The sequence below is a fragment of the Mesoplodon bidens genome (assembly GCF_964165515.1).
Source record: "Mesoplodon bidens genome assembly, chromosome: 4".
Lineage (NCBI taxonomy): Eukaryota > Metazoa > Chordata > Mammalia > Artiodactyla > Ziphiidae > Mesoplodon > Mesoplodon bidens.
The window spans coordinates 44,597,469-44,623,910 of record NC_138160.1 but is presented as its reverse complement, the minus strand read 5'-3'; the positions used below and the strand labels follow the sequence as shown (position 1 = coordinate 44,623,910).

General features: G+C 38.5%; 2 protein-coding genes across 2 annotated transcripts in view; both read left to right on the top strand.

Annotated features, from left to right (window-relative positions):
• The window catches only part of ANKRD55 (ankyrin repeat domain 55), a gene marked incomplete at its 3' end in the record, with an annotated part of 185,959 nt that overhangs the window by 103,180 nt on the left and 56,337 nt on the right, over positions 1-26,442 (top strand). The window contains exons 3-4 of the mRNA XM_081231951.1: positions 19,061-19,183; positions 25,736-25,866. Coding sequence (XP_081088077.1) covers positions 19,061-19,183; positions 25,736-25,866 — 254 coding nt within the window. The remainder of the gene's footprint in view (positions 1-19,060; positions 19,184-25,735; positions 25,867-26,442) is intronic.
• On the top strand, positions 15,225-16,012 carry LOC308615407 (small ribosomal subunit protein eS4-like; the record flags this gene model as incomplete). The annotated part of the gene is made up of 1 exon (XM_081230809.1): positions 15,225-16,012. Exon 1 carries the CDS (start codon positions 15,242-15,244, stop codon positions 16,010-16,012), a length of 771 nt encoding a protein of 256 aa, XP_081086935.1. The 5' UTR covers positions 15,225-15,241.

Here is a 26,442-nt window from a genome sequence, read left to right as displayed (position 1 = left end):
ATATGAACTGTTTATATATGTTGGATATTAATCCTTTATCAGTCATATCATTTGCAAATATTGTCTCCCATTCAGTAGGTTGTCTTCATTTTGTCGATGGTTTCCTTTGCTATGCAAAGCTTTGGAGTTTATTTTTGCTTTTATTTCCTTTACTTTAAGAGACAGATCCAAAAAAATATTGCTGTGATTTATGTCAAAGGGTGTTCTGCCTATGTTTTCCTCTAGGAGTTTTATAGTATCCAGTCTCACATTTAGGTCTTTAATCCATTTTGAGTTTACTTTTGTATATGGTGTTAGAGAATGTTCTGATTTCATTCTTTTACATGTAGCTGTCCAGTTTTCCCAGCACCACTTATTGAAGAGGCTGTCTTTTCTCCATTGTATATTCTTACCTCCTTTGTCATAGATTAATTGACCATAAGTGTCTGGGTTTATTTCTGAGCTCTATATTCTTTTTTTTTTTTTTTTTTTTTTTGGCTGCATTGGGTCTTTGTTGCAGCATGCGGGCCTTCTGTAGTTGCAGTGACTGGGGGCTACTCTTGGTTGTGGTGCACAGGCTTCTCATTGCAGTGGCTTCTCTTGTTGTGGAGCATAGGCATGCAGGCTTCAGTAGTTGTGGCACGTGGGCTCAGTAGTTGTGGCTCACAGGCTGTAGAACACAGGCTCAGTAGTTGTGGTGCATGGGCTTAGTTGCTCCGCAGCATGTGGGATCTTCCCAGACCAGGACTCAAACCCGTGTCCCCTGCATTGGCAGGTGGATTCTTAACCACTGTGCCACCAGGGAAGTCCCATCTGGGCTTTGTATTCTGTTCCATTGATCTAGGTGTCTGTTTTTGATAGCACTGCTTTTTGTTTGGAAATTGGAAGGAGTAGAATTTGCCTAGCAAGAAAACCACATTAGAAAGAAAATAATTCCCAGAAAAGCTCACAGGTCTTGGAGAACTTCTACTTTCCCTTTCCTCTTTTTCTGGAGTTCTATCCTCTCAGTCTAAGACTTGCCTTCTAGATATAACTCATTCCATTGCTTAAAAGCCAGCCTACCTGTTAGCTTCCACTTTCCATGCTAGTGCCAGGCAGGTTTCTAGACTTTCTATGCTGTTCTAGGAATCGATCTAGTCTTGAAGCACAGTCTTACTTTTTAAATTATTATAGTTTCATAATGTTTTACGATTTGATAGAGAAATCCTCCTTCAATACTTTTTTCAAATTTTTTTTTCAATTTTTTTTTTGTTTTCCTCTTTTTGTTTGTTTTTGCTTTTGGTGTAGTAATACATTCACACAATTTCAAGGTATAAAACAATGTACAGTGAAAAATCTCCCTTCACACCAACCCCTCCAGCCATCCAAATCCCCTCCTGGAAGCAAAACAATGTAAGCAGTTTCTTATATATCCTGACAAAGAGACTCTATGTATAGATAAGCAAATACTTAAGTATATTCTTTTTTTTTCTTCTTTAAAGCATAAGTTTATCCATTTGTTTTTACAAATGAAAGTCAATATCATTTTTCTGAGCCCTCCCCCCCAAAAAAACTGTTGGAAATTTCACTGAAATGACATTAAACTTAAAAATGAATCTGTATAATAATTAAAATTAGTTATACTATTTAGTTCAACTATCTGGAAACATGGCATGTATCTTCATGAATCCAACTCTTTTCTTAGTTCCTTATTTAGATTCTGAATATTTATTACTGGGTATTTTATATTTTCATTTTAGTGAGTTATTTTCAATGTAAGGAGGAGTTAGTTTCCTCATATTATTTAATATAGAAGAACTATTTAGTTTCATATTTATTTTTAAATCTGGCTAACTTATTAATTCTAATGGTTCTGTGGTTAATTCTCTTGTGTCATCCTGGTGCACAGGATGAAACCAGATGGACTGGTTTCAGATCCTGCTCTGCCATTTAATAGCTGTACAACTTAGGGGATATTATTAAACCTCTGTGTGCTTCAATTCCCTCATCTGTAAATAGGGTAAAGATACTACCTACTTCATAAAGTTGTTGAAATAAATAAATAGCTTAATTCAAAGGAAACTGTTAGGACAGTGCAAAGAACATGAGTAAAAGTTAGCTTTGATTAAACTTTGATAATTTTGCTCTTCCTTTATGATTATTATCTCATTTCTTTTTGCTTCATATATTACTGCATTAGATAAAATTTGTCTTCTTTCTTTCCCTATTTTTTCACTATTAGGTGTGGTGTTTGAAATTGGTTAGAAATAAATGTAGTTAATCATACTGATAATCAAATCTTTTATTCCTAGTTGTTAAGCTTTTTTAAGGAACAGATATCAAATTTTATTAAATGCCTTTCTATTATTTATTCATATAATCATATATTTCCCCTTTGTTCTACTGATGTGATATATTTTATTAATAGACACTGGAAAATCAAAACATCTATATTCTAGGATAAACTCTGTTCAGTCATGGTGTATTATTCTTTCTACATCCAACTTAATCTGATCTCGCAGAATTTAATTTAAAACTTAAAACCCTGAGTTTACAAATTGGGTCCATCTGTAGGTGCCTGTATGCACATGTCTTTAGCAGTTTATGCTAGCCTTAGAAAATAAATTAGAAAAATTTCATTCTCTTTCTATGCTTCAGTATGAGAACTATTTGTTCCTTGGTTATTTGACATTTATCTTAATATTTTAAAAGAATTCGCTCAACCTCATATTAGAATCCTTATGCTATGACCACTAACTCTAATTCTCTCCTTGGTGTACAAACAGCTCCTCATAGATGCATTCCCAATTTTCAATTAATGTGTAGATTTTATTTTTGCTACAAGTGAGTATAAACTCTAGTACAATGATGTCTCTCCAGCAGAATGCTGAGCTGCACAGCTTGTGGAGAGTAGGATTATAGGCTGCTGTGAGTAAGAGAGAATGGAATGTGGAATATTGTCCAGCACCAAGAAAGGTCACAGGTTCACTGGAATATATGAGGGCTTCGCCACCTGAGTGAATGGGCAGCGAAAGACAGTAGTGCACATTGGTCAGAGGGTTGAGTCTGAGGCCTGACAGCCTGCAGCCTTATCTGAGTTTCACCACTTACTAACTGTGTGACTTTGAGTAAGTCACTTTCCTGCCCTATGCCTCAGTTTCCCCATCCATAAAGTGGGAATAATTCTCATAAGGTGAGAATTAAATGAGTTGATTTCTAAAAAAGGTTTAGCACAGTACCTGGTACATAATAAGCGTGGCATAATTGTTGACCATAATTATGATTGTTATTCTGACAGTGACAGAGACCCCCCCGGAGCAGTGGATGCTTTCATAGCTACTGGGAGACATTGTTGTGCCGTCAAAATGGTTGTATCGAACTTTTTGCTAACTTTAGGATTGTTCTGAGTTTAATTCCTTCAGATATGCTACCAAAAATTCTAGAATTCAAAACTGTGCAGGAAACACAAAAAAGCTAAGAACCTTGACTGTAGACAGACCACAAGACTCTACGGAATGTGATTGAGATGCACTTTGGCCACATTCCCACATTCATGCATATACCGCTGCAGAGAAGTTAGTTCTGGGATCTATGCTTTCCAAGCCACAGTTCCAGTGAATGGGCTGTAGGAGGAGCCTTCTCCAAGGTGTTATTGAGTTAGCACTATATGATAAGGTTGCCCTTACAAATTAGTGAAGAAAAGGAGAATTATACAGTATTTGGGGAAAAAAAGTAATTGTGGCATACAAATATAAAGTTTAAAATTTCCATATTAATTACAGCTAAATGTTAACACATAAGTATAACGTTCCACGGGCAATGAATCATAAGTGCAATATCCATAGATTTTGTTGGTTTATTTTTCAAAAACCAACAAAACAAACTGAGAACTTAAGTGGCAAACAGGGAAAAATAACTGCAGCATAGATAGCAGATGAAGAGTTAGTGTCCTTAATGTATATAGAGCTCTTTCAAATCAATTAGATAACGAGAAATGCCTTGAAATAATATGTAAAGGATACCAACAAGTAATTCATGAAATGGCCATAAACATGTGAGAAAACTTCCCTCTTAGGAATAATAAAAGAAATGACCATTGGAAATGATATACTCTTTTCCTTCTTTCACATCAACATTATTTTTTAAAAAAACAATAAATCACAGTGTCATTAAGAATGAGGTAAATGTATGCTCTCAAGCCCTGCTTGGGGAGGGTGTGTTGGGTCAACCTTTCTGGAGGGCAATTTGACAAAGAGTCAAATCTATTGATTCCCAAGTTCATTTCTAGGAATGTGTCCAAAGGAAATCAAGATGCACAGAAACGCACATATGCAAGAATGTTATAGCATTATTTGGAATAGCTACAAAATTAATTATTCCCCCCAAAAGAGAAACAATTTAAATGTTCAATAGTAAGAGAATGATTAAATCAGTTGTGCTAATTCCAGTCAATGGGATTTTATGCCACATTTTATAAATAACATTTTCAAATCTTACCTTATGGCATAGGAAAATATTTGTGATCCAATATTAAGTGTTTGAAAAAGAGCAACAATCAAAATTATATGTACAGCATGATCTTTTTTTTGTAAAATGTAACTCCAGCACCATGCTAAGAACTATTAGTCACTGGTTGTTACAATATTAAAATACCTCTGTATCCTCAGATCAATAGAGATTATTCCCAGCCATTTCCCAGGAACACACACAGCCCACAGTCCAGCAGCTAAAAAGTTATCAACCCTGCTCCAGCTGTTAGACCTGCCTCCAGTCTGATGGGGGACCTGACAAGCCAGTCATTAGATCCTTTTAATATTACCCTTCATCTGGTCCCTTATTGTGGGAGGGGAATTTGGAGTGGGAGGAGAAACAGAGATTCACTTAATAAATGAGTAGCAAAATGGCCTTAGTGTTAGCCAAACTCACATTGGATCTCAGAAAATTTCAGTCATTTTCTTCAAGTTCTATGATTGTATTCTCATCCATAGAAGATCACAGTGTAGGAGATTTGAGATTTGCATTGCTACCTTGGTCAATGAATCCTGCCCCCCCAGCAGCCACTGCCCCCACGCTTCAGCCACAGGCAGGAGTCCACTGTCCTAGGGCGCTACCCACCCCAAGCTACAGCACCTTCCAGAACTCTCTCCCTCCTGTTCTATGCCTCCTGACCTCACAGCTTTTTGTGCCTTTTAACCATCATGCTTGCTCCTTAGGAACTGGCCTTCTCTTTTATACAGCCTTTGGGTTGGGTTACCACTTATTTTCAGCCACGTCCATTTTGAGTGCAGGATAGGGGACAGGAGACAGTTTAGATTTTAGAGGGGGAAGATGGAAAGGGCAGAGGCTCACAACTGCACATTCTGAAGCAACTAGGTCTTTCGGGTTTCCAAGCTTCCCCTCCTGCTGGCACCTCTCCCCACTCCCATATTTACATTACACAGGCAGGTGGGGAGTGAGGGCTCCAGGATGGGTGGGAAACAAGCCTATAAATCAAGTATATACAACATACCAACATCTTAATAGTGATTATCTTTGAGGATATATTTTCTTCTTATCTGTATCTTCATAATTTTTGTAATCCAAAATGAAATAACATAAGAAATGATGGATCAATTAAATCAAAATATCTGGGGTTAGCACTTAGGTATCAGGGGTTTGTTTTTTCTTTTTGGTTTTTGGTTTTTATCTCCCAAGATGGTTCTAATGTTTAGCCAGTGTTGAGACCCAGGGATGTAGTCAACCTTATTTTACAAAATAGAGAACTGAATCCAGAGTGGTTCATAGTAATACACTTGGCTAATATTTCTGTTGTTCAAAAAGAAAGTTCTTTATGAGATTCAGATTTAATTGAGAAGTCATTTCTATTGTCACCTTTTTTTTTTTGCATTTTTTAAATTTAAGTATAGTTGATTTACAGTATTGTGTTCATTTCTGCTGTACAGCAAAGAGACTCAGTTACACATACATATACATTCTTTTTTATATTATTTTCCATTATGGTTTATCTCAGGATACTGAATATAGTTCCCTGTGCTATACAGTAGGACCTTGTTGTTATCCATTCTATATGTAATAGGTTTATCCACTAACCCCAAACTCCCAGTCCATCCCTGCCCCTCTCCCCCACCCCCCTTGGCAACCACGAGTGTGTTCTCTATGTCTGTGAGTCTGTTTCTGTTTTGTAGGTAAGTTCATTTGTGTCATATTTTAGATTCCACATATAAGTAATATCATGTGGTATTTGTCTTTCTCTTTCTGACTTATTTCACTTAGTATGATAATCTCTACTTGCATCTGTGTTGCTGCAAATAGCATCTTTATCCATTCATCTGTCCATGGACATTTAAGTTGTTTCCATGTCTTGGCTATTGTGAAAAGTGCTGCTATGAACATAGGGGTGAATATATCTTTTTGAATTATAGTTTTGTCCAGATATATGCCCAGGAGTGGGATTGTTGGATCCTATGGTAATTCTATGTTTAGTTTTCTGAGGAACCTCCATACTGTTTTCCATAGTGGCTCCACTAATTTACATTCCCACCAACAGTATAGGAGGTTTTCCTTTCCTCCACACCCTCTCCTGCAATTGTTATTTGTAGACTTTTTAATGATGGCCATTCTGATCAGTGTGAGGTGGTACCTCATAGTTTTGATTTGCATTTCTCTAATAATTAGCGATGTTGAGCATCTTTTCATGTGCCTATTGGCCATCTGTATGTCTTCTTCAGAGAAATGTCTATTTAGGTGTTCAGCCCACTTTTTGGTTGGGTTGTTTTTTTGTTGTTGATTTGTGTGAGCTGTTTGTATATTTTGGAAATTAAGCCCTTGTCGGTTGCACTGTTTGCAAATATGTTCTCCCATTCCGTAGGTTGTCTTCTTATTTTGTTTATGGTTTCCTTTGCTGTGTTGTCACTGTTTTAGACCTCACAATATTACCTACTCACAGCTCTGATGATACAGTTTAAATCAGCCTTACTTAACCATATATCCATAATCTATGAGAGTTGAGGGAAGCTATTCATTTACTTCAACTCTTCTTGAAATGCTAGTGATATGCCTTATGAAATTATTTAAAGGAACAGAAGACTCCTTCTATCACTTTTCCTAATTCTATTCCCAAGGATAGGAAAGAATGAGACTTCCTTTCATATATGTACTCTTCAATTTGCCAGTTGGAAAAGAATATGCTAATTAAATCAATAAACATTTATCAAGTATCTACAATGTATCCAACACTACTCTAACTTCTATCTCATGTTCAAGGTTTTTTTTTTCTGCAAAAAAAGCAAAGCCATACTGCCAAAATTCTACTGGGGTCATATGAAGGGTGATTATTCACCAGGTTGGGTTTTATTCTGTACCTTTTATAAAGCAACAACTCCAATATAGTAAGAAGGGATTCCATTTCAGTTACCTTAAGGAACCCATGAGACAGTCATGAAGAGGGAGAAAACACAGTCAAGACAATGAAGACAGCCGTGGAAGCCCAGCTGACAGGATGACTACAAAAGGAGAGGTGCAAATCTAAAGGACTACAGAGAGACAGATTGGTTCAATCTCTGACACTTGGACAAGCCACCCAAATTGCATTTGTTTTCTTAAACTATTTTTAGGTGATCAAGGCACTTGGGGCAGTTTTACAAGTGGCCACAGTGGAGGGCCACTAGGAAGGATACCTTTTAAAGGACTCAAGGAAAACCCACTTCTCCAAAACCTTTTCAGCACAACAGTCATTGTTCATCAACAATAGGTGATTCATTACTTGGTTCTACACAGATATGAGAAAGACACATAGAATATTAATCACAGAAGGAACCTTAGAGGTCAACCTTCTACTCAATATAGACATCTCCTCAAGAGCATCCCAAGATATGCTTGATCAGAACCTGCTTAGACCTGGGTAGTAATGAGGAGCACACAGCTCACAATATAATCCCTTCTAGTTCTGAATGGCTCTAGTTATTAAAAATCTTAATTATTTTAATTTCTACCCACCAATACTAGTTCTTCCCTCTGGATCTACAGAAAACAATCCTAAACTCTCTTCCAGCTTTTCCAACAGCTGTCATGTCCAACTAAGTCTGCTCTTCTGCAAACTAAACAAACCCCGCTTCTTCACCTATTCCTCTCCTTCCAGAGTCCCCAGTTAAAATGGCAAATTCCTGACGTGAACACTTCCCATTTCTTAAAAGTGAAAGAGGTGGGTGGTGTCATGCATTTGATCAAGAAGAAAGTAAGGAAGATCAAAGGAACAGTGTTCAAAATAACACTTGGCTTACTTTTTAATTTCCAAAGACTGGCTAGGCTAGCATAGTCCTTTGTAAAATCATTTAAGATTTATACTTGCCTACTTACCAAAGAACTTCTTGACACAATATTTTTAACATCAAGGAGATTTCCACAAGAAAACAAACCCCGCTTCTTCACCTATCTTCACCACTCATTTCCAATGAGTGAGAAAGCTATTGAACATGAATACTACATCAATCAGTCAGTCCATTTATTGCACACATACTAAAGGTCCTATGCATTGAAGATTGAGTTCTTTTTAAGAATTAGTAGCATTAAAATGAAAGTTCATTTTATGAAAATGCACTGTAGGGAGGCATCATCACTGAAGTTTAACGCAGACATGTTTCTTAGAACAGCAAATTCCATTTCCCAGCACTATCCCCCACCCCATGTCCAGCAGAGATGCGAGCCATGGAATGGCATTCACAGGCCAGAGGAGTCACCCCGAGGAACACAGTGATGCTGAGATTCAAAGAAATACGGCATGTGTTGCATCACAAGTTTGGTTATGAAGAAAGATCTGATTGTGGCCAGATACTTACCCTTGAGATAATATTGTTGCAAGACTTCCTCCCCACAGAATGAAATCCCTTCTTTTCCACTCCCACGGCATGAAGGTTGCTTTGAGTATTTGTTCTCAGCTGGCACATGCAGAAAGCTTGCAGCTATTTTTCTCTTTAAAATGTTAGAAAGAAACTCCTTTTCCTCCTCCCATATGACTGGCACTTTATAAAATACTCTTAAAGCTAAAGCCAGTACACCCTGAGGGACTGTAGGAGAAAACGCGAGAAATAGCAAAATGTTTCAGCTCACAAAATCTCTACAGCCTGCTGAGCAAGGCAGAGGGTCTCTTTAAGGGGAAAGAAGACAGAGGTTCCTATCTATGTCAACGTAGTAATGGTGATAATATATTATTGTTGACATACTTTGAATACTTTGTGCCAGGCATTGCACTTTATGTGGATGAACTCATTTAGCTCTCAGAACAACCCTGTAAGGTAAATACTATTCTTACCCATTTGACAAGAGAGGAATGAGAATAAAGAGGTTAAGTAATTTGCCCAAGCTCACACAGCTATCAGGAAATTGGCAGTGCTAGGATTCACACTCTGGAGGCTGGGCTCTTACTGTTTTTCTATATTGCTTGCATGTATGCATGCTGTGTATCATATGATGTATATGATGAGTCACATGACACTAATTTGCTTTCAATGCCAGCCAACTGTATCAATGACCTTAAACTTGTTCCTACATGGCCAAAGTGTTCCAAACTGGCTTTTTTTTTTAATTTATTTATTTATTTATTCATTTATTTAATTTTGGGCTGCATTGGGTCTTCGCTGCTGCACGCGGGCTTTCTCTAGTTGCAGTGAGCGGGGGCTACTCTTTGTTGCGGTGTGCGGGCTTCTCATTGCGGTGGCTTCTCTTGTTGCAGAGCACAGGCTCTAGGCGTGCGGGCTTCAGTAGTTGCGGCACACGGGCTTCAGTAGTTGTGGCTCGTGGGCTCTAGAGCGCAGGCTCAGTAGTTGTGGCGCACGGGCTTAGTTGCTCCGCGGCACGTGGGATCTTCCCGGACCAGGGCTCGAACCCGTGTCCCCTGCATTGGCAGGCAGATTCTTAACCAGTGCGCCACCAGGGAAGCCCCCAAACTGGCTTTTAATTCTGTCCAGCAGAACTGGCACCATCCTGGCTCAGGGCCCAGGTCAAGGCCCAGAGAGACTCTTTATCACCAGTGGGTGGCAATATTGTTACATGGAGCCATCAGGGTGCAGTGAAGGCCTGGCATCTTCCCTAAAAGTGAAAAGACCTCCCCACCTTATGGATAGATCATTCCAGGCAGCTCCCAAAACACAATTTCTTTACTGTTCCCAAAGCACCCAAGATAATCCTGAGGGAGGATAGAGTGATCTGGATTAGGAGGATGCCCAGGAAACTATTTGCATAAATCATTCTTCCTCCTGTCCTGCCATAACATCCCTGGTATATCTCAATCATAAATTACACACTTCTTTTCCCATTAGGGCATGTTTTTCTTAGGAACAGAGAGACTCTACAACGTTTGTACCTGCAATTTCACTAGCCCATGGTAGATGTTAAGTAAATGGATGAATGAATAAATTTCAGTTCTTCAGATGCAATCAGTTCCACTCCAAAAAACAATCTAAGAAATATCTGTGGAATCTTCTGTAGTTGGCCAAAAATGAATTCAGACTTCACTAGTGACTCTAGGCTGCATTCAGCCACCCAAGGATTCTCAGAATAGAATGAACCAAAGAAATCCTCCCAAGACCCTCTGGCCTGGACTCTTGAAACTGCAGTACCCAATCTATCCTTACATTGACCTGGCTGTTCCACGAAACGGTCTCAACTTAAGCAGAACAAATGCCAAGCTGACCTCTGGGTAATTTCAACAAAGTAGGCCCAGTAATTGATGCAGTCAAGGGTTTTCCCAAGGAACTCTGCAATAACCCAGAGACAGAATCACTATGTGAAGGAACCTATATTTGTGTAAAATTTGAGAAGCTTTGAAGAAGGTCCTCTAATCTAAAACATTTCTAGCAGCCTGTCATATTTCTGCAATCCTACTATTAAAAAGTTGGGCCCTTGGAATTAAGTTGATAATTTATGACACATCCAGAAAACTGTTTACAAGGTTTCTAACCATGAAAAATGAGGGAAACAGATGATTTCCAAAAAGCCTATCCTTTCAATTTTAGGTAAAAATTAATAAAAATTTAAAACATGTACCTGTTTTTAAAAAAATCTAGGGTATTTATAAAGGTCAGAATTTTTTAAATATATGTATGTTTTTCCTTTTTCAGCACTTTGTCAAATATCAAGGACTTGTTTTCTCTATTACAGACACACAAGGCTCTGTCTACCCTTCTAGTAGTAACACATTAATGTAAAGCTAGTAACACACACTCCTCTCTCACCACTTAAAACGTGATTTATTTTGATGATTATATTATTATTATTTTTTTTTGCGGTATGTGGGCCTCTCACTGTTGTGGCCTCTCCCATTGCGGAGCACAAGCTCCGGACGCCCAGGCTCAGCGGCCATGGCTCACGGGCCCAGCCGCTCCGCGGCATGTGGGATCTTCCCAGACCGGGGCACGAACCCGTTTCCCCTGCATCGGCAGGCGGACTCTCAACCACTGCGCCACCAGGGAAGCCCTATTTTGATGATTATAAATGATATAATGATTATAAATTCGTTGTAGAGAATTGGGAAATATAGAAAGTACTGAATAATATCTAAAAACTTATCTCTATTGATGTTTGATGCATCATCTTCTTGTCTTTTATATTTTTCATGTATACATAGATAACTTTTTATAAAATATAATCTGCATCTGTTCACATGCTTCTTTCTTCCTGTTTCCTTTATGTCTGTTTTCCATTCTCTCTACTTTCAGTCTCTCTCCCTTGGTGAATTTTAGAATTTTTCTTTATGCATCCATATTTAAGTCTGTCTGTTTAACTTTCACACAGTTAGGCAAAAGCCATTCAAACCATGCTCCTCCTCTAAAGCTGAATGGAAAGAAAGATAAATAGATGATAAATAGATGGTAGATAGATGATACCAGATAGATAGATAGGTAGACAAAAAAAATAGACAGATAATAGATAGTGAGATGGATAAGTAAAGAAGGAAGGAGAGAAGAAAGAATTTATGAATTGTTTGTTTATGTAGATCTTCTGCATATCTTAAATGATTTTGTGACCTTTGATAGAAAAAAAATTTTCTTGCCTCTATTTTAGATTCCCCCAGGACCATCAGTTATCCTTCTCCTCATTCTTGTTACTTCTAGTTCACCCTTCATCATTTCTACAGAAATTCTTTGTACTATCTTAGGCCTAATTATTTGCATTGACTACAATTTAAATTGACTGTTTCTATACAGCGTCTATGGAAGCTCCTTCATTTCCTATTTCCTAATCACTCTGTAGTTTAGTAAGGTATCTTAGGGTTAGAAGAAACCCTGAAATACATTCTGTTTTGCCTCACACATCTTCCCTTCCCCATACCTTGTGCTTCACTCTGTGTCTGAATTCCTTCTGCAACACACTCCCTTGGTGACCACCTAGCCAAGACTGACATCTTATTTTTTTTTAAGATTTTTTTTTGAGGTGGACTATTTTTAAAGTCTTTATTGAATTTGTTACAATAGTGCTTCTGTTTTATGTTTTGTTTTTATGGCCACGAGGCATGTGGGATCTTGGCTCCCTGACCAGGGATCGAACCCACAACCCCTGAATTGGAAGGCAAAGTCTTAACCACTGGACCACCAGGGAAGTCCCAAGATTGACATCTTTAATTACAGAAAGTTCACTACCTCTTGAGGAGACCTAGGACATTTTTACAGTTCTCTGACCATTAAAATACTCTTCTGTCATTCTCACCCACTGCTATTTCTAACTGCTGGAATTTCACATAAAAGTTTAACCATAAACTTGACTAAAAGCTCTTTGAAAAATAATCCTGTTTACAGTAGCATCAAAAAGAATAAAATACTTAGGAATAAAATTAACCGAGAAGGCAAAAGACTTATACACTGAAAACTATATTGTTGAAAGAAATTAGACACCAATAAATGGAAAGATGTCTTGTGTTTCATGGATTGAAAGACAATATTGTTAAGATGTCACTACTACCCAAAGAGATTTACAGATTTGATGCAATCCCTAACAAAATCCCAATGATGTTTTTTGCAGAAATATAAAAATCCATCCTAAAATTCATATGGAATTTCAAGGGACCCAGATAGCCAAGAAAAATCTTACAAAAGAAGAACAAAGTTGGAGGTCTCACACTTCCTGATTTCAAACCATACTACAAAGCTACAGCAATCAAAACAGTGTAGTACTGGCATAAAGACAAACATATAGCTCCATGGAATAGAACTGGGAGTCTAGAAATAATCTCATATATCTATGGTCAACTTAGGGGTCAACTGAGGAGCCAACAAGGGTGCCAAGACCATTCAATGGGGGAAGAATTGTCTTTTCAGCAATAGTGCAGAAACAACTGGACAGCCACATGCAAAATGATGAAGTCAGACCCTTACCTTAACACCATCTACAAAAAATAACTCAAAATGGATCAACAATCTAATCATAAGACCTAAAACTATAAAACTCTTAGAAGAAAACATAGGGGGAAAGCTTCATGACATTGAATTTGTCAATAGAGTAAGTCCCCTACATACGAACCTTCAAGTTGCAAACTTTCAAAAATGCAAATGTGAGTTTGCATGTCCAATCACGTAAGTTAGTTCACATGCCTGGCTCACATTGTCACGTGTGTGCATCCTCTACAAGTGGTTGTGCTTTTGTGTACCATACGGTACTGTATAAAGTTCAGTAGTACAGCATCCTTATTGCAAGCCCAGGATGTCTGGAAGCAAGCATAAAAGCAGTGGTGATGTAGCTGGTACTACTGTACTTTTCAAGGTACTGTACAGTAAGATTAAAAATGTTTTCATTATTTTTTGTTTGTTTTTTATGTATTATTTGTGTGAAAAGTACTGTAAACCTATTACAGTACAGTACCATATAGCCAATTGTGTTTGTTGGGTACCTAGGCTCATTTTGTTGGACTTACAAACACACTCTCAGAACAAAACTTGTTCATATGTAGGGGACTTACTGTAATTTCTTAGATGTGATGTCAAAAGCACAGACAACAGAAGGTAGACAAATTGAACTCCATCAAAGTTAAATGCTTTTATACATCAATACTATCAACAGAGCAATAAGGCAACAGAATGGGAGAAAATGTATACAAATTATATATCTAATATAGAGTTAATATCCAGAATATATAAAGAATTTCTACAACTTAACAGAAAAACAAACAACCCCAGTTAAAAATGGGCAAAGGACTTAGACATTTCTCCAAAGAAGATATACAGATGGCCAAAAAGCACATGAAAAGATGCTCAGCATCACTAATCATAGGGAAATGCAAATCAAGACCATAAGATATCACTTCACACCCATTAGGCTAGCTATTATTACAACAAACAAACACAAGAAGCAAAAACAGGAAATAAAAGTGTTGGTAAGGACATGGGGAAATTGGAACCCTTGTGCATTGTTGGTGAGAATATAAAATGTTGCAGCCACATTGGAAAACAGTACAGTGGTTCCTTAAAAAATTAAAAATAGAATTATCATGTGATCCAGCAATTTCACTTCTAAGTATATACTCGAAAGAGTCTGAAAGAGTTATTTGTATACCGATGTTTGCAGCAGCATTAGTCACAATAGCCAAAAGGTGGAAACAACCCAAGTGTCCACCAGTAGATGAATGAGTAAACAAAATGTGGTACATACGTACAACAGATTATCATTCAACCTTTAAAAAGAAGGAAATTCTGACACATACTACAATGTGGGTGAATCTCGAGGACATTATGCTAAGTGAAATAAGCCAGTAACGAAAGGACAGATACTATTGATTCCACTTAAATGAGATATCTAGAGTGGTCAAATTCATAGAGACAGAAAATGGAATGGTGGTTTCCAGGAGATGGAGGGGAGGGAGGAATGGGGAGTTTTTTGTCTAAAGGATACAGAGTTTGAGTTTTAGAAGCTGAAAAGAGTTCTGGAGATGAATAGTGGTGATGGTTGCACAACAATGTGAATGTACATCAAGCCACTGAACTCTACACTTAAATATGGTTAAAATGGCATATGTTATGTATATTTACCACGGTTTTTTTAATTTAAAAAACAAAACAAAACAAACCTCTTCAAATATCCAAAGGCAACCATCATGACCACACAGAGTAATCTTCAGAGTAAACAGATCTGTTTCCTTCCACTGTTCATCAGGTGACATGAAGTCCAGTCATACTCTGGTCACTCTCCTCGGAATGTTCTCCAGCTACCTATAGCCCATTTAATCCATGGGCCATAGACCTCAACATGACACTGACCAGTTAAGAATAGAAAAAAAGCTCTTTCCGTGCCTAGCACAGCCATGGCTCATGGTCCCAAGAAGCACCTGAAGCGCGTAGCAGCTCCAAAGCATTGGATGCTGGATAAACTGACTGGTGTGTTTGCTCCTCGTCCATCTACCAGTCCCCACAAGCTGAGGGAATGTCTCCCCCTAATTATTTTCCTAAGGAACAGACTTAAATATGCCCTGACAGGAGATGAAGTAAAGAAGATCTGCATGCAGCGTTTCATTAAGATTGATAGCAAGGTCCGCGCTGATATAACCTACCCTGCTGGTATTATGGATGTCATCAGCATTGACAAGACTGGAGAGACAGTCTGTGACACCAAGGGTCGCTTTGCTCTTCATCATATTACACCTGAGGAGGCCAAGTATAAGTTATGCAAAGTGAGAAAGATCTTTGTGGGGACAAAAGGAATCCCTCATCTGGTGACCCATGATGCTCGCACCATCCGCTACCCTGATCCCCTCATCAAGGTGAATGACACCATTCAGATTGATTTGGAGACTGGCAAGATTACTGATTTCATCAAATTTGACACTGGTGACCTGTGCATGGTGACTGGAGGTGCTAACCTGGGAAGAATTGATGTGATCACTAACCGGGAGAGACATCCTGGTTCTTTTGATGTAGTTCATGTGAAAGATGCCAATGGCAATAGCTTTGCCACCCGGCTCTCCAACATCTTCGCTATTGGCAAAGGCAACAAACCATGGATCTCTCTTCCTCATGGAAAGGGTGTCCGCCTTACCATTGCTGAGGAGAGAAACAAGAGACTGGCAGCCAAATAGAGCAGTGGATAAAATGATCTCTAAGTGACGTGATTGGGAAAGTCTTTGTACTTAGAGATAATACTACATAATTAAAAGGCTCTTTAGTGTTAAAAAAAATGGAAAAAGCCTATTATCTCCCTCAGTCTCATTACTAGACTATTATCACTGCAGCCAGAGATCTACTAGTTTACTGTCACACTGTTAATTCCTATCGTGTTAATTGCCCAACTAAATCCCTAAATGCTTTTTTAGTGTGCCACCACTAAAACCTTCTGTTAGTTAGAACTCTTGCAGTGATTAAAAAGAAAAACAAACACATAAAATCTATGCAGACTGACTTAAGCAAAAAAAGAAATTTATTGGGACATGTAAATGTTCCAGAAATGGTGCTGGCTTAAGGTATGGCTTGATTCAGAAATTAAAATGATGTCATCAGGTCTCAATTATTTCTTTCTCTTAGCCCAGCTCTGCTCTTCTTCTGTTGTCTTCATTCATAAGCTCTCCACCCATAAGATGCCCCCCCCATAACTCCCAGTTTCATGGGTGGTAGAACAAAACTTGTTCCCAGCAACCCCAAAATATCCAAAATATCATTGCCTTTTATGGGCTCTGATTGAGGCACATCCCTGAACCAGTATCTGTGGCCAGGATAATGCTGGTGCCGAATGGCTAGTTCTAGGTCACATGTTCTGGCCCTGAGCAGGAATGTAGTCAACCCCCTGTGCTGAAAGTGGAGAGGAAGTGGTCCCTAGAGAATAATCAGGTTAAGGTCACCAGCAGGGTGAGGGGATATTGAGGAACAAAAACTACAGGTTCAACCGCCCTTCACTTAGTTCAACTGGGTATTTCACAGACTAAATGTTTATCCCTGTTAAATACAATGTTATTAGAATCCTTCTGGCAAGTTGTTTGGAATTCTAATTCTATCAGGCAATGCATTCCTTGTTTCTCTCAGCTGTATGTACTCTACAGTCTGATGAATGTGCCTTACAGATTTTATTGCATTCAGTGATGAACAGGTTATAAACACGTTTATATATGTTATATGAACACATTGTATAAGATATAAACAGGCTATAAACACAGCATACCTTGTACCTCAGCATACCTCGTACCACAGCATACCTCAGTACCTCACTTCAGTACTTCTGAGGTGACATCACCAGCATCTATGGATGTGGTCATACAACCAGATACTAGGCCCACCTTTGTGCTTGGGTCTGGGCCCTATTTCTTGTGTCCAAAGACATTGTGAGCAATATTCACAAAATGTCTATAGACTCCTGGGGGAGTTTCTAATAGAGAGTGAATGTTCTATACAATCTATGGATCTTTTAGCTAGCCATCATCAGAGACACCTTTTTCTCCACATGTCCCAGATTTCAAATGCTCTCTAAATTTGCACACTATCAGCAAAAAAAAAAGGTAACAATAGTAGTACCAAAGTATATATAGCATTTACTACACACTATGCCCTGTCCTAAGAGCTCATAGGATTAAATATTAACTCATTTACGCCTCACAGCAACCTTATGAGATGCATGGTTGTCATCATCATCATCTCCATTTTAAAGACAAGGAAACTAAGGCCCAGAGAGGGTAACTGGCCCAAATTTACACAGCTAGTTAGTACAAACTAGGAATTGAACCCCAGTGGTATGGCTCCAGGATCCTTACACTCACGCAGAAGTGGCATCTGCCTTTCACATCCCTCACTGCTCACTTCCAGCCCTCAGACAAATGTAAAGGTGAGAAGGCTTTAAAAGCAACAGCTACAGTAACAAACCTATCATGGATAAATTAACGAGCAGCTACTCACTTTACAACGGAGTTTGTTGTTGTAAGTGAATCATTTTTAATGACAAGCTTCTCCTGGGACAGTTCAACTGGTTAAAAAGTCATTGGTGACTTCCCAGAAATACTGAGACTGAAAAACAAAGCCCAACCCTTCCCAACCAAAGGGTTAGGACCACTGCCAACTAAAGATCAATTAGAACTGTAAAGTATCTCTAGCATAATGCCTACACTAGTAGAAAAACGCAATTTTAAAAACTTTTCTTGTACACATGTATTTTCCCTGAACCATGGCCATGTGTGGGAGAAATTAAGTAGAGGGGCTCAGCCCAGCACCTCACAAGGGGTGTTTCTGTAAACAAAACTTGTCTCCCAGCCCTTCCATTACTACCCTGGGGTCACTTGACCCACAGTTCTCTTGTCACCTTTGATAATACTATTAGTTGGTTCAGTCATGCACAAAGGTATGATACAGGTGGCTACCAAATTCAAAGGACTTGCATACAGCTGTTTCTTCTGGGAACACCATGTCATGAAACCTCAGATGGTTCAGATGAAGGGCTTCTGTGAAGGGACTACATACAGAGATGAGGCAGGGTTGAAAGGACAATGTTTGTTACCACAGGGAGCCCAGTGAGGGCTGGTTCTGGGGAGGAGGACCCTCCTGGTGGGAGAGCTACTGCTAGACCCTGAACTAGGGGAAAGCAGGAGGAAATGCCGCATCTCTCTTCTCCTCACCACTCTCCTACCAGTGCCTCCCATGGACACTGAGGGCCAGGGGGCCTGGGTGATGTGGTCATCAAGGTTAGCCTTCAGGGTTCAGAGCAAGAGGAAAAGGGTAGAGAGTCCAACTAGAGAACAGAGAATAAGGAACACAATATCTCCTTCAAAGGTGGGTAAACTGAGTCATTGAAAGGGAAAGTAACATTTCAGATCAAAGAGGAAACCCGGAACCAAGATAAGGGCTCCACTTCCCAATCTGGTCTCACTGATTTCAAGTAGTCCAAATACTTGGAGAGAATCATTAAATCTCAGAGGACACCTAATCCCTCAGGCTCCTTCCCAATATATGGTGATGTTACAACACAGCCCACAGTGGCCCACCTTTCTTCACAAGTGGTAAGGTGCATGTGATCAGGATGACTCAGCCTTCTGCCTGGATTCACCAGAGAGATTTTTATGAATCACTTGTGTGGGTGATGCTTTGGATGTTGTTATTCTTTCAGTGAATTATCTCCACACAGTAAGTTTGTCTCTGTTTGATTCATGAAGGTGATTCATCTGAAGAAGTTGACCTGACCATGGTTTATCAGGCAGCATCTAATGGAGATGTCAATGCTTTGACTGCTGTGATTCGGGAAGACCCTTCCATCCTAGAATGCTGTGACAGTGAAGGTGAGCTATTTATGCATTTTGAATCCTGCAGAATGTTCTGATTTATCCTTTTAGAGATGGCCTCCAGAGGTGAACAATGTTAATAAAATTATATTTGACAAGCTACTTTGATACTGGAGGGTCAAGGAATAACCTGCCTGTAGCCATGTGCAGGTTCCTCAGTATTTTATTTAATGAGAGTCATGGACACAAATCTTCAAATTCTTTTACATCACCTCTTCTCATGAAGTTGTTTGGTTTGAGTTTGTCTTCAACTTCTTTGTATGAGTGACTAAAGTAGATAGGCCAATTAGTTGAAGTTAGAAAATGGGTATGAAAAGAGGAGGCTATTTTTGGTAGCAGTAGATGTTGGGAAAGTGCGGCTATTAAAGCCAGAGAGCAAGGGCTTCTGCTTCTGGGAAGATGGAGTAGAAGTAGTTTTTGCTTTATTCCTTCTGCTAAATACAGCTAAAACTCCTGGACATTGTATATAGCATAAACATAAGAACACCCTGGAAGGTGGAGAGAAAATGACAGACTAGCTAGGACCATGGGACCCAAGGAATGACATAGTGGTGAGTTTCCTGGGCTTCCTTTTTGCCTCATACTTCCCAGACTTGGAGCTGAAGAAGCTGACAACATAGGAATGCCAGTGGACAGAGGTCAAAAAAGCCCCCAACAAAAGCCTTCTCTCTAGCCAAAGAACAAAAAAGGGACTGCATAACAAGACAGAAAACTTTTAGACAACAATGAGTCTACTCCATCAAACACTACCACCAAAAAAACAAAAAACAAAAAACTACAACCCCAACCCCACTCATTCCAGCAAAGACCAAGCGTGGAGCCTGGGCCTCCACCTTCACATGGTAATGAAGTCTCCATATCCCCACTGCTGAGGCAGTGTCAGAGGAATCCTTCTTGAGAATTAGGACTCTCACCACAATGCAGTAATGAAGAGTCTTCTCCCTTAGATGTCAATGAAGACTAAGTAGGGGACTTAGACTTCTAATCCCATCTGGCAATAATGAAGTGGCACACCCCTCTTCACTTACCCTTTGGAGCAGTATCAGAGAAAACCAGCTAAAATAGAGGATTTAAGTAAGATTTAGGCAGCTTATAATTCAATACCCCAAATGTCCAAGTTTCGGTAGAAAATCACTTGACATACCAAGTATCAGTAAGACCTCAAACTGAATGGAAAAAGACAATCAATAGATGCCAACACTGAGATGACAGATGTTAGAATTATCTGGCAAAGATCTTCAAGTAGCCGTGAAAAAAATGCTTCAATGAGCAATTACAAATATGCTCGAAACAAATGAAAAAATAGAAAGGCTCAGCAAAGAAATACAGATATAAAGAACCAAATGGAAAATTTTTAAACTTAAAAATACAATAGTTACAATTAAAAACTCTATGGCTAAGCTCAGCAGCAGAATGAGGAAGCAGAGGAAAGGATCAATGAACTTGAAAATAGAACAATAGAAATGAAACAAATCTGAACAACTGAAAGAAAACAGGGTTAAAAAATGAAGATGAAGACAAAGAAGAACCAGGAGGAGAAGAAAAAGGGGGAGGAGGAGAAGAAGAAGTGGCAGCCTCAAGGACCTATGGAACTATAACAAAGGATTTAGCATTGGTTTCTCTATCCTAGTATTTCTAGGAAGTCATTAATGATTTTTAACCAGTTGACCTGTCCCAAGAGGAGCTTGGGATTCCCTTATCATGACAATAAAATGTTTTGTAAAGTGTGTGGGTGCTCCCTAATTTATCCATGGTAGTTTTTTGTTTGTTCGTTTTTTAAAGCAGAATTACTTGTACATCTGCCTTGGGGTTAGAAGTTGGGAATGAGAAGAGTCAAAGGTTAAACACCACTTGTGTGATAAATACAAGAGTCAGACTGATTGCTTTCAATCCTGGCTTGTACTAACTGATTATGAATGGAAACAAAGATACAACATATCAAAATATGTGGCACCTAGCTAAAGCAATGCTAAGAGGGAAATTTATGGCACTAAATACATTAGAAAAGAGGAAAAGTATTGGTCATAATCTAAGTTCTCACCTCAAGAACCTAGAAAAAGTAGAGTAAAATAAGCCCAAAGCAAATGAAAGGAAAGAAGTAATAAAGAGAAGAATAGAAATCAATGAAATTGAAAACACAAAATAGAGAATATCAATGAAACAAGAAACTACTTCTTTGAAAAGATCAATAAAATTGACAAACCTCTAGCAATAATGACAAAAAGAAAATGTAAGAAGACACAAATTATCACTATCAGGAATGACCCTGCAGATAATAAGAAAATACAACAAGCCACTCTGCACACATAATTTGAGTATTTAGATGAAATGGATCAATTCCTCAAAAAAGATAAACTACCACAGTTCATCCAATAGGAAACATTATTTGAATAGTCCTATAACTATTCAGGAACTTAAATTCATAATTTAAAAATTCCCACAAAAAGACATCATCAGGCCTAGATGATTCCACTGGAAACTTCTACAAACTTTTAAATAAAATTCATATCAACTCTGCATAATCTCTTCCAGAAAAGATAAGAGGAGGAAACTTTTCCTGGTTATGATTATGAAGCTAGTATTACTCTGATATCAAAATGTGACAAAGATGATACAAAAAATAAACCTACAGACCAATACTCCACATGAATACGGATACAGACAGACATCCTTAGCAAAATATCAGCAAATAGAATTCAGTAATATATAAAATTAATTATATACCATGACCAAGTGTGGTTTGTTCTAGGAATATAAGTCTGTTTCAATACTTGAAACTCAATCTATGTAATCCATCATATTAACCAGCTACAGAAGAAAAATCACATGATCATATCAATGGATGCAGAAAAAGCATTTTACAAAACTTAGCACACATTCATGATTTAAAACTCTCAGAAAATAGGGATAGAGGGGAACTTCCTCAATTTGATAAAGGGTATCTACAGAAAAACTCTAGAGCTAACATTTTACTTACTGGTGAAAGACTGAATGCTTTGCCCCTAAGATGGGCAACAAAGCAAAAATGCCCTCTGTCTCTCATATTCAGCATAGTACTTAGCCAGTGCAAAAAGGCAAGAAAAGGAAGTAAAAAATGAAAAGCATACATATTGAAAAAGAAAAATAAAACTGTTCATTTTTTTGCACAGCTTGATTGTCTACATAGAATATCCTAAGGAACCTACCAAAACTCCTGCAACTAGTGAGTTGAGCAAGGTCACAGGACACAAGATCAATACACAAAAATAAATTTATATCTATATATTAGAAATGAACACATGGACCCCAAAATTAAAACCACAATACCAAGTAAAATCACTCAATAAAGAATATTTAGGTGTGAATAAAACAAAATACATATAAGACTTGTATACTGTAAACTATAAAATGCTGATGAAAGAAATCAAAGATCTAAATAAATGGAGAGACATACCATGTTCATGGATTAGAAGATTCAATATACATGCAGTGCTCCCCAAATTCTTATACAGGTTTAATGCAGTTTCTTTCAGACTCCAGCAAGATTTTTTTTTGTGGATATAGACAAGACTATCTAAAATTTATATAGAAAGCAAAGAAACTAAGATAGTTAAAACAATTTTGAAAAAGAAGAATAAAGTGGAAGAGAATCAGTGTACCCAATTTCAAGACTCACTATATAGCTACAGAAATCAAGCCTATGTAGTATGGGCTGACGGATAGACATATAGATCAATGGGAAAGAACAGAGAACTCAGACTCACACAAATATGCTCAACTGATACTTGACAAAGGTGCAAATGTGATTTAGTGGAAGAAAGCCTCTTCAACAAATGGTGCTGGAGCAATTCAACACCCATAAGCAAAAAATAAATAAATAAAGAGGAAGGGAGGGAAGGAGGGAGGGAGGGAAGAAGGAAGGGAGGGAGGGAGAGAGGGAGGGAGGAAGGGGGGAGGGAGGGAGGGAAATAAGAGAAAAGAGGGAGAGGGGGAGAGGGAAAGAGGGAAGAGAAGAAAGAGGAGGGGAGAGAGAGAGAGACATCTTGCCACTACTTAAGACAGAGCAGTTCATTGCTGCTTTTACCCAGTACAGACGCCTGGAAGAATATTAGAAGGGAGAAATTTGGAGAGAAACTGGGTTGCTGGCTGCAGTCTTTCAATAAGAACAGTAGTCCTGGAATTTATCCATTCTCAGGGATCACTGAGGTCATAGTTTGCAGTTCACCTGGAGAAGAATTATAACCGCTCCATGAATCTCCAATCAAAAGACATCTAAACAAGTCTCAGCTGGGAAAGGGATATGTCTGACATTGGTTTCTTCACCTGAAGGAGTGTGAAGCACCTACCTGGATTCTGCCTCACCAGCTTGGCTTGTTCCAACAGCCCTGCGAAGTTAATCAGAATGTGTAATTTCATCTCTGTTTTTATTCAGGAAGAAAACACACGAAAACCAAATGTGGCCTGTATTGATTCCAAAAACAGAAAAGTATTTCAGTAAAAGTGGCCCCTTTTAGCAAGAATTTGTACAACCCAAGGCTAGGCTACCATCACTGCCCTATATCACTTACCACCTCCAATAAATGTGTGCTGCACCTGTCTGCCTGGCTGGCATTGCTTTTCAAAGATACTTCCAGATTCTGCATTGTTCAAACCAAGTCAGGATAAACCTGCCTGTTATGTCCCAAATTATGCTGATTCCCAAGGTAGTAATAAGCAAATTTTATCATCTGCACAAAATGTTTTAATCAACCAATTACAGCAAAATTACAAAAGATTTAATAGGGTGTGAAAAATACATTGTTTATATAAATATAGCAACAATCATCATCTCTCTTCAGCTCAACAGCTGAGTTTGTGTTGAGGGTAGTTCATCTGCAAAGAGCATAATAAAGGAACAGGCAAATAAAGTCTACTCATAAATTTCACAAGTCAAACTTTTTTTTTCATAACATGTTATATTTATTTTATTTTTTAAACATCTTTATTGGAGTATAATTGCTTTACAATGGTGTGTTAGTTTGTGCTTTATAACAAAGTGAATCAGCTGCACATATACATATATCCCCATATCCCCTCCCTCTTGCTTCTCCCTCCCACCCTCCCTATCCCACCCCTCTAGGTGGTCACAAAGCACCGAGCTGATCTCCCTGTGCTATGCAGCTGCTTCCCACTAGCTATCTGTTTTACATCTGGTAGTGTATATATGTCCATGCCACTCTCTCACTTCATCCCAGCTTACCCTTCCCCTTCCCCGTGTCCTCACATCCATTCTCTACATCTGTGTCTTTATTCCTGTCCTGCCCCTAGGTTCATCAGAACCCTTCTTTTTTTTAGTTTCCATATATATGTGTTAGCTTATGGTATTTGTTTTTCTCTTTCTGACTTACTTTACTCTGTATGACAGACTCTAGGTCCATCCACCTCACTACAAATAACTCAATTTCATTTCTTTTCATGGCTGAGTAATATTCCATTGTATATATGTGCCACATCTTCTTTATCCATTCATCTGTCGATGGACACTTAGGTTGCTTCCATGACCTGGCTATTGTAAATAGTGCTGCAATGAACATTGTGGTACATGACTCTTTTTGAATTATGGTTTTCTCAGGGTATATGCCCAGTAGTGAGATTGCTGGGTCGTATGATAGTTCTATTTTTAGTTTTTTAAGGAACCTCCATACTGTTCTCCATAGTGGCTGTATCAATTTACATTCCCACCAACAGTGCAAGAGGGTTCCCTTTTCTCCACACCCTCTCCAGCATTCATTGTTTCTAGATTTTTTGATGATGGCCATTCTGACCGGTGTGAGGTGATACCTCATTGTAGTTTTGATTTGCATTTCTCTAATGATTAATGTTGTTGAACATTCTTTCATGTGTTTGTTAGCAATCTGTATATCTTCTTTGGAGAAGGGTCTATTTAGGTCTTCTGCCCATTTTTTGATTGGGTTTGTTTTGTTATTCAGTTGCATGAGCTGCTTGTAAATCTTAAAGATTAATCCTTTGTCAGTTGCTTCATTTGCAAATATTTTCTCCCATTCTGAGGGTTGTCTTTTCATCTTGTTTATGGTTTCCTTTGCTGTGCAAAATCTTTTAAGTTTCATTAGGTCCCATTTGTTTATTTTTGTTTTTATTTCCATTGCTCTAAGAGTTGGGTCAAAAAGGATCTTGCTGTGATTTATGTCAAAGAGTGTTCTTCCTATGTTTTCCTCTAAGAGTTTTATAGTGTCTGGCCTTACATTTAGGTCTTTAATCCATTTTGAGTTTATTTTTGTGTATGGTGTTAAGAAGTGTTCTAATTTCACTCTTTTACATGTAGCTGTCCAGTTTTCCCAGCACCACTTATTGAAGAGGCTGTCTTTTCTCCATTGTATATTCTTGCCTCTTTATCAAAGGTAAGGTGACCATATGTGCATGGGTTTATCTCTGGACTTTCTATCCTGTTCCACTGATCTATATTTCTGTTTTTGTGCCAGTACCATGCTGTCTTGATTACTGTAGCTTTGTAGTATTGTCAGAAGTCACAAGTCAAACATTCTTAAAAGCTGTTGAAATGTCTCATTCTAGGATGCACACCCTTAATGCATGCGGTTTCTGGACGTCAAGTGGACACAGTGAAGCTGCTGTTGAAGATGGGAGCCAATATTAACATGCAGGACGCTTATGGCCGAACAAGTCTATCCCTGGCAACCTATCTGGTACCAACTGTGTCTGTGGTGGCTGTCAAAGAGTGGGGTGGACTAAATGTGTTGTTATGGGGCCCCACTTGCAGAAGAGTGTTCTTGGATTTGTGCAGCTGGCCAACAGAAATAGAACTTAAAGGTTTTGCTTTAATCATGTCCAACATTTATATAACGACTTAGAGTTGGTTTCATGGATTTAAGTCATTTTGGATCTTCCTAACAATCCTCTAAGTTAGAGGTGATATTGCCATGAGAGAAATATTCTTTTCCATCTTAATTGCATCAGAATTTCCCTTGGGGCATTTCTCAACACACTTGGTACTCCTTCTAAGAATGCCCTCTGTTAATACCCTCAGTGGGTGGTAACACTTGAAGCTGCAGTTAACCTCTTTGGGGTAGGATTAGTTGAGTAGAAGCTGAAGGATGAGCAAAGTAGAGAACAATGAGAACTGGGAAGATTGTTGGGTAGGCAGTAGGGGAGAAATACCAGTCTCTTAAGGGACAACACCAAGCATAGGATTCAACCCACAATCAATGCCTAACTTAAAAATTATATAGAGCCAGTCCTCAACACGAGATTTCAGTCTGGCA